The sequence below is a fragment of the Balaenoptera musculus genome, chromosome 2, assembly GCF_009873245.2.
Source record: "Balaenoptera musculus isolate JJ_BM4_2016_0621 chromosome 2, mBalMus1.pri.v3, whole genome shotgun sequence".
NCBI lineage: Eukaryota > Metazoa > Chordata > Mammalia > Artiodactyla > Balaenopteridae > Balaenoptera > Balaenoptera musculus.
The window spans coordinates 50,643,042-50,654,001 of NC_045786.1; the positions used below are offsets into that span (position 1 = coordinate 50,643,042).

At 44.7% G+C, this 10,960-nt stretch overlaps 1 protein-coding gene across 5 annotated transcripts; it reads right to left on the minus strand.

Annotated features, from left to right (window-relative positions):
• Nucleotides 1–3,005: 3,005 nt before the first annotated feature.
• On the minus strand, nt 3,006–8,543 carry LYSMD4 (LysM domain containing 4). 5 transcript variants are annotated; one of them, XM_036844440.1, is made up of 3 exons: nt 8,317–8,543; nt 6,908–7,197; nt 3,006–4,806 (listed from the first exon to the last, which is right to left on the minus strand). In XM_036844440.1, the coding sequence occupies exons 2-3, from the start codon at nt 7,187–7,189 to the stop codon at nt 4,195–4,197; spliced, it is 894 nt and encodes a 297-aa protein (XP_036700335.1). In that variant the 5' UTR covers nt 7,190–7,197; nt 8,317–8,543; the 3' UTR covers nt 3,006–4,194. The 5 variants fall into 5 exon arrangements, with proteins under 5 accessions (XP_036700335.1, XP_036700338.1, XP_036700340.1 ...); XM_036844443.1 differs by having other exon boundaries at nt 8,497–8,530; XM_036844445.1 differs by having other exon boundaries at nt 8,324–8,521.
• Between the last annotated feature and the right edge of the window lie 2,417 nt (nt 8,544–10,960).

Here is a 10,960-nt window from a genome sequence, read left to right on the forward strand (position 1 = left end):
AAATTAACTTGAAATGGATTAAAGACTTGACTGTAAGACTAGAAACAATAAAACTCCTAGAAAATAATATAGGCAGTAAGCACCATGATATCAGTCTTTGCAATGATTTTTTGGATATGACAAAGCACAAACAAAATAAAAAATAAACAAGTGGGACTACATCAAAGTAAAAAGCTTCTGCACAGCAAATGAAACCATTAACAAAAATGAAAGGATAACCTACAAAATGGGAAAAAAATATTTGTAAACCATATATCTGATAAGAGGTTAATATCTAAAATATATAAACAACTTGCAACTCAACAGCAAAAAATAAATAAGTAAATAATAATAATCTAATTAAAAACGGGCAAAGGACCTGAATAGACATTTCTCTAATGAAGAAAGATATGAAAGGCCAACAGGTACATGCAAAGCTGTCACCATCACTAACCATTAGGGAAATACAAACCAAAACCACAGTGAGATACCACTTCACACCAATCAGAACGTCTTAACATCAAAAAGACAAGAGATAATAAATGCTGACAAGGATGTGGAGAAAAGCGAACCCCTGTGTACTGTTGGTGAGATTACAGATTGGTACAGCCACTATGGTGAACAGTATGGAGGTTCCTCAAAAAATTAAAAAACAGAACTACAACATGATACAGCAATTCCACTTCTGGGAATATATCTGAAGTAAATGAAAACACTATGTCAAGGAGGTATCTGCACCTCCATGTTCACAGCAGCATTCGTTTACATGGAAACAACCTAAGTGTCCATCAAGGGATGAATGGATAAAGAAGTTGTGGTACATACATACACACACACACAGATGTTATTCAGCCATAAAGAAGGTGGAAATCCTGGGACAACACAGGAGGATTTGGGACAAAACAGACGGATCTTAAGGGCATTATGCTAAGTGAAATAAGTCAGTCAGAGAAAGACAAATACTGTATGATCTCATTTATATATGAAATCTAAAAAAAAGAAAAAAGAAAAAAACCAAACTCGTACAAAAAGAGATCAGATTTGTGGCTACCAGAGGCAGGGAGTGAGGTGGAGGGGAAATTGGAAGATGTGGTCAAAAGGTATAAACTTCCAGTTATAAGATAAATAAGTACTAGGGAAGTAATGTACAACATGAGGACTATAGTTAACACTGTTATATGGTATACATCAAAGTTGTTAAGGGAATAAATCCTGAGTTCTCATCACAAGGGAAAAGAACATTTTTCTTTCTTTTTTTTTTGTATCTACATGAGATGATGGATGTTAACTAAACTTGTGGTAATCATTTCACAGTGTATCTAAGTCAATTCATTATGCTGTACATCTTAAACTTATATAGTGCTGTATGTCAATTTTATCTCAATAAAACTAGGAAAAAATGTTAAAACCCCCTCTATAAGCCATCATCTCAGGGCACATAGTGTTCTCCCTCAAACTCAGGCTTTCACAATTAATGCAGAGGCAATGTAAAGAACTAGATTGCTGAGGAGGGGCTGTGTCATGGCTGTGGCTGGGTAGTCCTGCTCTGGGTGACCCTGAGGCTTCTGCTTAGTTTCTGCAGCCTTGTCTCCCCAGAGTAAAATGGGAGCATCATTTGCCTGATGACAGATTCCCTAGGCTTTTGCAATATTAGGCACTACAGTTCAACAAAAAGGACTGAAGACTATCTAACGAATCTAATTATTCCTTTACAACATTAACTCCCAAAACACACTAAAAATGCAGTAAAATATATAGAAAATGAGCTCCATGGTATCTCTTATGTATACCTAAAACAATTTTAATATTTATTTATTATTTGGCTGCGTCAGGTCTTAGTTGCAGCACGTGGGATCTTTTCTGTGGCATGCAGGATCTTTCGTTGTGGCACACGGGCTCTTCTTTGCAGTGCCTGGGCTCAGCAGTTGCGGTGCACGGGCTCTCTAGTTGTGGCATGAGGGCTCCAGAGCGTTCAGGCTCAGTAGTTGCGGCACACAGGCTCTCTAGCTGTGGCATATGGACTCCAGAGCGCGTGGGCTCAGTAGTTGCAGCACACAGGCTTAGTTGCCCCCCAGCACATGGGATCTTAGTTCCCCAACCAGGGATCGTGTCCCCTTAATTTGAAGGTGGATTCTTAACCACCGGACCACCAAGGAAGTCTTCTTAATAAAAGTTTTAAAGTATGTTATGCAGACCAATCAGCAAGACTGTACTTGTTACTACTTGTTCTTCACCTGCTGGGGTAACCTTGGGCCCAAGCCCTGGGCAGGCCTCACCCCTTGGACATGGACACTTCCCTTTTCTCCAACATCATCCCACATCTTTTAACTCTGAATTACCAACTCCCTTATTAAAAAGGAGGAATCAATTTTCCTTCACAGAAGAAATTATTTTATTCCATTTGAAAAAAAGTATACAGATATTCATTCTTTGCCTGGCAAAAGTCATTTTCTCATGAGAGTCTGAGTCCTGCCTGGCGAAATTAATGGTGACAAATGGTTAGAGAAACCTGTGGCCCTCAGGGGCACAGTGCACACAAACGTTTGGCTGGAAAAGCATTTACATGATCAAAACATTTCCTGTAGCAAAGGCTGACAAGTTCATTTTATCCTGAAGACCATTTTGCTTTTGAAGAAAACATTTAATTTTGAAGATAATTTAAATTTGCTAATTGAACCCAGGGCAAAATAGTTTTTCACATAACTGAGAGGGGAAAGAAACTGGAAGCCCATCTCAGGTACTTGTCCGCCACATTCCCCTCCTCTTACATGATGAGCTCTTTTAAATTGATCTCTAGGCTGAATGTGTCAAATGTCTTAAACCTGCCTAAAACCCAAGAGCAGCATGTTTTCCTCCCTGGAGACAGACCTCCCTAAGGCTGAGCCACCAGCCACCCTGGCCAATTTCCACTCCTCCAAGGGACCGAGGCAGACTCCTGCCCTCACCCCATTCACGCTTGCTCCACCAGCAAGGTCTCAGAGGCCAACCCATGCCCTCCACGAGCCTCTGAACTTAGCGCCACTGTTGCCTTGTCATAGGAGGAGACGGGCAAACCCCCAGGCCCCTCTTTTTACGGTCTTCCACAGCAAGGGTCACCTCTAGGCCCTCCATTAAGTGTTCAATAGTTTAACATTATGAGCTACATTGTATTCACCCAAGGAAAAGTGACTGAGCCCCGTTCCTGTTCTGTGGCTCTAGAAGTCCTAAGGATGGAGTCAAGGAAGCAGCAGGAAGCAAGCCCATTCTCCCTGTACCACTCTTCCAGACACATACGGGGGCCAGCAAAAGCTGGATTGATGACTGTTCAGCCTTGTGTCACATGTTGGGACCTCGGTGATAGGCACTCATCCTTCTCCCTATACCTACTCCACTCCAGACACTGACCAGGAAGAGATCCTTCCAAGAATGCTGACTTGGGGACTCCAGTTAGCAATCACTGTAGAAATGCTCCTCAGGTGAAACTGGGCCATGGCCTCCAAATGTCCTGGCCAGGAAGTGCTTAAAACGTGCCTGTGTGTCAGATTAAGGAGCTCTAAAATTACGAGGAACAGAACTGCTATTTACTCAGTATTATAGCAATTTAGATTTAGGGCTTTTTAAATTCTAGGTATGACATTGCCTCAAAAAGGCTGTCTGAGGGGGCAAATGTGAAGCAGGGCTTATTACAACTGTCATGTGTCACACTCTGAAACAGGGTGACATCCCATCGCTATTGCACAACACCTTTGTTGGGGGGACACAAAACATCATTTGTCAGAGCCAGTCACTCCTCCACAGCAGGCAGGGGACAAAGCAAACATCCAGACAACCAAAGCTGATACCAGGGGCTCCCATACTGCAGGTCCATCTGCCAAGGCCATTCATCTCCCTCCAAGCACATCCAGCTTGGGGACCTACACAGTGCTATTGTGAAGACATTCATGGCCAGTCCACTAAATGCCTTCAAGGAACAGCATCTGTCATGTGTAAATGTCTCTCCTGCCGCTCCTCTTTGGATGTAGGAGGTTGAGGATGCTGGTGTTTTGGCTCCCACAGCCTTGGATCAGGCGAGTCTATTCCCCATGATGAGTGTGACTGACATGATGGTGGCTTCTGTAACGCGTCCATATGTCACAGAAAAAAAAATGCAGCACGCTAAGATATGGGCAATGTCGGCTGATGCACATTAGGAGCGCAAGTGCTAAAGCTGCCCTGATTCCTTAGAAACAACAAGAGCTAGTTCTCCCCGTGGGTGGTCTGACTGAACTGGCTGTCTGAAGAGGGAATGGTTGGCAATGGAATCGCTAATTTGGGGGATTGCCCTGGAACTGCACTCACTGCCATCGAGCCATTAGGGACAGCAGTTGTATTCAAGATACTAGGGATCTCACTAGCAGTTTGTATTTTAAAATAGACCAAATAAAACACTGGTAAAACAATTCCAATCAGAAGCATGATAAAAACAGCATTCCACCTCTGAATTCCACAGTCTGCACCGTTTGTAGGTATCTTCGGAAGAGTCGGAAGCAGTGGCTGACTGGAGGTCTCTATGCAGTAACTTTCACTCAAAAAGATTTCCGACTGCACTGCATGCTCAATATTCTGGTCAATGCCCTTAAAGAAATCCGTCAGTGGGTTAGACGACGCACTGGCACTGACAGCTGCTCTGTCTGGGTCTGGCTGCTCCTCGAAGGTCACTCTGGTCTCTGTAGATGAGCTCAGGAGGGGTCTGAGTTCTTTGTGGGTCTCTGTTAGGATCCCATGGTTTTTCACTGGAATCTTAACAGATTTCAAAGCATGTAAGTCTTGTTCTCTGATGAAGTTGTTGACTTTCTTGATATCTGCAACCTAGGGAAGCCATGAAGACAAACATCATGAAATGATGTAAAGCTCCCTAAAACTAATATCCAAAAAGTGCTGCTTAACCTTTCTGGGTGATGGTCCAAGCCCACACAGCTTAAGAATCTGATGAACACTGGAAAACTGTACCTACACACAAAATTTAGTTTAGGCTGAATAACTTCATTTTTTGGCTTTAATTCAGCCTTAATGTATAGCTTAATCATAAGATTTTTTTTTATAGACTTACAAGTTTGAACAACTCAAGATTAGTTTTGGAAAAGACTTTGTTTAAAGTGTGCCTTCAACAAAATGCTTTTAGGTGAAACACATCATGGTAAAAGAAGGCTGTACCCTTTCTACATTTAACTTTTGAGAAAACAGTGCCCCCATCTGGGTGACTCTCTCCTGCATTAGAACTTAATTTAGTAGCTGTAGTAGACATTAGCATTCAGCAAACACAAAGCCTCAGCCAGCTCTACAAACACTAGAACCTAGTTCAACTGTAACAACATTTTAAAAGGTGTGCCCTCATGATTATATGACGTTTTCTTTCCCAGAAGTACTGTATGGCCTATAAACTTATTTTTAAAATAAAAGCGACCCAGAGTTAATTCACTTCAAGGATTTCACAACACTTCTTTTCATTTAGAAACATGCAGAGAACTTGGAAACTACAGACTGAAATCTTCTATTCCAATATTAGGACTTGAGGAGAAAGGAACACGACTGTGAGTTTTAAAAAGTAACAAAGTTTATGACAAATTCCTCTCATAATCAAACCTTAATTTTTAAAAAGTAGGGGGAAATATAAGTCAAAGATAGATCCTCCCTGAAGTTAGTTTGAAAACTTACCAAAAGCATCAGAGATGGACTCTAAGGTTCTAACTCCTAAGTCCACTTAAACTAGAGTGTAAATACAGCCAACAGACTTTATTCAAATCAATCATCTTCATTATTTTCATTACTTAGCAAGTCCTTTTATCATTTAATTGAACTGGGGTGGTGGACATTTTTAATTTATTATATCCTGAAACTTAAGGTGCTTGAGATATTTTTGTCTTTGATCCTAATAAACTAACATCAAATTTATTTACTTCAAATAGGAAAGCTAATCACTTCTTAGATACATTATATAGTCCTTTTGGATTTATTAAACATCACTGTTCCAAGAAGCCCATTGCATCTATTCAGGTCTTTGTAGGAGAGGATTCAGTTTTCAGCCCTTGCTCTATAAACCATATTAATATAGTATGTCTACAGAAGCTGATTATAAGAGTCAAATATAAATCTCAGTACAGTTTACAGACCACTATGTGTCCCTGGAGACCAGTTTATTTCCCTGGGAAACAACACCTCCACACATGTTGAGTCATTTGATCCTTGTTAGGTAAATGACAGACCCTTCAAGGATGAAAAGATTTTTTTAAATAAGTAGCTTATATAGCCTTAGAGAAAGCCATAGAAAGTAGCAGCACAGTGCTAGTAAAATGAAATAGTTTCTATCTAGGAGAAAATGCAGCAATTCAATAAATACCTTCCTACTTACTTTGCCATTGTTAATCACTCTGAATGCTAAAAATATAATTAAAGAGAGAAACAGGGTTATATAGATACACAGCATACAAAGGATAGATCACGCAGTTCTAAAAGAGAGAAGGCAAAACTTTACCAATCAAATAAGCTACAACCAGCAAGAAAGGTTTAGAAAAAGAAAAGTAGCAAAAAAAAAAAAAGCAAGCATACCAAAGAAATCTTGGATAAACTCTACGTGGCATCTCTGGCCCCATTATGTCTTAAATAAGATGTGCTCAAAAGAAAAAAGAAAAAGGTTTCAGAATTTCATTTTGGAGGGACAAGGAAGAGATGCAGAGAGGGAACTGCCCTGTCACCTGAAATTCCTGACTAATTCCCTCTCTCTCTGAGGAACGGAAGGTCCTTCCACCTGCCTTCCATCTCTAGCTAGACAGGGGTATCCTTTACTCTAGAACAGGCTTCTTCCAACCACCTCTGGGGTCAGAAAGGGTCCCCACTCTTCAGTGAGCTCCTCTGTTCTTCTAAACACAGGGGCTGAAGGGCAGGTGGCGCCTTCACCTGTGGGGTTTCTTACTTTGCAGCCATACTGAAGAGCGAGCTTGTTGAGGCTGTCCTCCTGGGCCAGCTCCCGCTGCAGCAGCACCATGTCCCCTGCTCCTGGCTGGTGAGGGTGGTGGGCACCCTTCTTCTGGCGCTCCTTGCCCCGGGGCCGCAGAGCTACTTGGTGGGACTCTTCCTCAGAGGAGTCCCCGGAGTCCCCAACACCATTCTCAAACATGTACATGTGGCTGGTCGGAGTCCTACAGACCACGGCTGGGCCTTGGAAGGTCTTGGTTAACACTTCCTTCTGCCTCATTTTCTTAACTGAAAACCAAACCCCAGGGTTAATTCCACACAAGGCATATTCATTCCTCTGTGGCTACACTGAAGATAAGTGTCTTCTTGTTGTTAGAGATAACTCCTTTCCCTGATATAAATACTCAACACATACCATCGGCACAAAAAATGTCAAAACGTGTTTACACTGGCTGAGATGAAGGGAGAGAGATAGGCAAATAAATACACTCTTTTTTTCTAATTGCATACTTTTTGCGCAGAAAACAAGAGAGTCCTCTTTCTTCTCCCCTTATTCCTCATCCACAGCTATTGTCTCCCCAAAACCCACATATGCAGATAAACAACTTCTCTTTTTGGTCCCAGAGCAGTAAAGAAGCAGCTGGGATCACTGCGATGAGAGGTAAAGACTGTTCCCAACTTCCTTCCTTGCACAGAACCTTTGTACAAAAAAATTCTTGCTCAACACTTCAAGCATTCCGAAGTAGCTTCACTTAAGGTCAAGACTAAGGACACTTACTTAGAAGAACTATGAGACTAAATACTCTTGACTTTGAAACGACTTGAATTATATAACATGTGAGGCAAGCTGGGGGAAGATTTCTGTCAAACTATGAAATTCGTCCGGTTTCTCACAGGTCCCTTGGCCTTCAGAACCTCCCCGTGTCTGGTTATTTTCACTTCCCGACGAGTGCGGAAGCCACAATACAAGCCTTTCCCCTCTCCAAGTTGCTCGAATGAACTTCCAGACATGAAATCTCCAACCCGGGAACGACAGCCTCAAAAAGAGTTGGCACCGGGTTTCTTCGGAGCCAGAAAGAGGGGCGGCCCCCTCAGGACAGCGTGGCCACGGAGCGACCCCCCCACCTCGCCCCAGACCCCTCCCCGCACTCCGGGGGCCCCGCCGGCCCGGAGGAGGGAGGGAGGAGGCGGCTCTCCGGGTGCCCGAGGGTCACCTGCGGCGGCCCGAGGTCGGGCGGACCTTCCCGTCGGAGCTCAGCGCCTGCCAGGAGCCCCGGCGGCTCGCAGGCCTCAGTTTCCCTCGGAGCTCCTTCCGCGAAAGGGAGCTGACTATAAAAACAGAGAGCGGCCCGCCTCTATGCTTAGACGGGTGGGGCCCCAACATTCAACAAAGGCATGACCTCCGACCTCTGACCTCCACCCCAGAAATCTCGGGGCAGTCCTCGACGGTCTGGGACGCTGCACCTCCAGCTGCAGGACGGTGACCTCAGAGACCCAGAAGTGACGACTCGCCACCCAGCCGACGAGCTGGGCGACGCCGCAGCACCGCAACAGGCCCACGCAGCCCCTCTCCCGCAGGCCAGGTACCTCAGCGTCCCGGAAGCGCCGAGACCGGTCGCAGCCGCCGCTGCTGCGCCTGCCGATTGGCTGCGGAAATCAGCAGGTTCCCGGGGCGGGGACGGAGAGGCAGCCAATGAAATCAGCGGTGGGCGGGGACTGGGGCGAGCCGGGCAGTGCTGAGAGGTCAGCACAGGACCTGCGGGGAGCGAGGCCCCGGGGGCGGGGGCGGGGCCCTGGGTCTGGGGCGGGGCCTCAGCTCCTGGACTGGGGCTCGCCACACAAGCCTGTCTGCAGCTGCTGCACCGGCTGGTTCTGGCTGCAGTTTGTGCCTCTGCTGTAGGCTATTAAACACTTTAAAGTCTCCCTCCCAGCTTTCCGCTGAGCCTCGGCTTTTTCACCCCGCCCTATGTCCATGGTCTGTAACGAGAGCTCAGATACCCAGTAGAGTGGGTGTCACCAGCTGAGGCCTCCGGCGGAGAAGGAGCCCCTCTGGCTCGGTCTAGGAGGGTGAGGGGTCTCTGCATGCTGAGCCTTCTCTGGCCTGAACACAGGGGGAGTTTGCTCCGCCGCGCCCCGCCCAAGAGGATAAAAAAGAAAAGTCCACCAATGTAAAACACTGAACCACGCAAACACGGACGAAGGAAACATAATTTATCAAGTGTCAGATGGCAGAGGACTCCTTAAGCTTAAAAGTGTTGGATGAACTCTTTCACACACTAAAGCACAAAAGTTTAAAACTGCAGAAGATTAAAATCCTTAATTGAGAGAGACCTCATTGAATTAATAAGAAACACACTAAGATTCCAGTAGATAAATAGATGAAGAGCATGAGTACACAATTCTGCAGAAGCAGAACACAAATGGCTATCAGGGAAGAGAAATTAACCCTCACTAGCAATCAAATTAAACAAAGCAAAAGGATTAAAACAATAAGATCTCAGAAACCCCTTCTATGGCTTTCCATCCCACTTAGAATAAAAGTCAAGTTCTTTATCTTGGCAGACAAAGTCCAGGGTGGTGTGAGGGCTCCAGCGCAGTCTCTGCCATCCTACCTGTTCCTTTCAGCCACGCCCCACTTTTCCCTGGCCTTCTCCCACCTCTGGCCCTTCACAGGAATGTCCTCTCAGCTGCTGGCATGGCTAGAGCTTCTGACCATCAGGCCTCAGACAAGTCACCTTCTCAGCAGGTGTCCACCCTATATACATGTGTGCTCCCTCCATGTTCTGGCAGATCAATTTGTTTCTTCATTGCACTTCCTGCTTAATTTACTTGTTTTATTGCCAGAATCCTCCTGCCCCTAATTATCATCTCTGTTTTGCTCACCACTCCCAGTGCCCAACTCAGTGCTTGCACTTAGTAGGTGCTCATTAAATAGTGGTTCAATAGGAGAGACATTAAGTGACCTCAGTAAAGTACACAGGAAGGAAGTAACAGCACCAAAATCCAGGTCCTTCTATGTTTGATTCCAAAGGCCCAGCTGTCTGGCCCAGAGCACCTGGCCATGGCCTGGTAGATTTGGCAAGCCTAGGAGTCAGAATTTAAAAGTGTGATTAATGGGAGAGGAGTCAGAACAGAACCTGCAAATCTGAATTAATATAGCCGCACTCTGATCAGTTATAGTCGCTTCTTTCATTCAGCTGTCCAATAAAAAACAAATCCAGATTCAGGAGGGACTTTCTTCAAAAGGATTACTGCCAGAGGAGAAAGGGACTGTTGCAGTGGGGGAGGAGGACTATTGCAATAGAGAGAAGGTCTGTAATGCCTGCAAGCATCTAAGAGTTAGGCAGAAAGGGTTGCTCTTTTATAAAGAGGAATAAACAAGACTAGAAAGAACCAGGTGTGGGGAAGTGGGATAAAAGGGTGACAGGACTGGATGGTAAATCCAGCCTATTCTCAGGTGGGACTGTATGCTGGCTCAGGCTGAGGCTGGGCCAAAGTTCATTCAGGGGCCTGGACGACGGAGAGAGGCTTAATGCAAGTTTGGTTAACAAGCATTTTTTTCTAATTGACCAATGGGGACAAGAGGCTCAGCTCATCATTTATGAGGCAAAGAAAAGAAATTTGTTTCTGACCTTGTCATAGATAAACAAGGGGGGCATCTGTGAGTCTTCTCTAAGTCATATGGGGAAGGAAGGGTGGTTCTTTGCAATAAGCCATTTTCCAGAACACAAAAAGTTTGGGAGGTTTGTCTTAACCTTCATTGCTTTCCAGGAACACATGGCTTGGGTAAAGTTCAGCATTGTCAAGCTTATGTCAATGAATCTCTGTCCGCGTGTCGAGCACTGGGGCACAGTAGGAATTAAAGCTGGCAAGTCCTAATGGGGCTTACATTTCTAGAGGGAAGATGGGCAAAAACAAAGATATACACAGAAAAGAGCACTACACATTTCACTAGAGCTTCGATGGTTGTGTCTGTTAACAAAAATTATCCAAACTTCATAAAGGCAAAAGGATGGCTGTGTATCCTCTCAGTGCTAACCAAGTCTCAGCT

What these genes read in the sequence shown, in the direction of transcription:
- LYSMD4 (XM_036844440.1), bottom strand. Translation starts at nt 7,189, where the DNA reads ATGAGGCAGAAGGAAGTGTTAACCAAGACCTTCCAAGGCCCAGCCGTG. An exon ending in CTCTTCAGTATGGCTGCAAA is followed by an intron (nt 4,807 to 6,907) that starts GTAAGAAACCCC and finishes TGGCTTCCCTAG; the next exon opens with GTTGCAGATATCAAGAAAGT.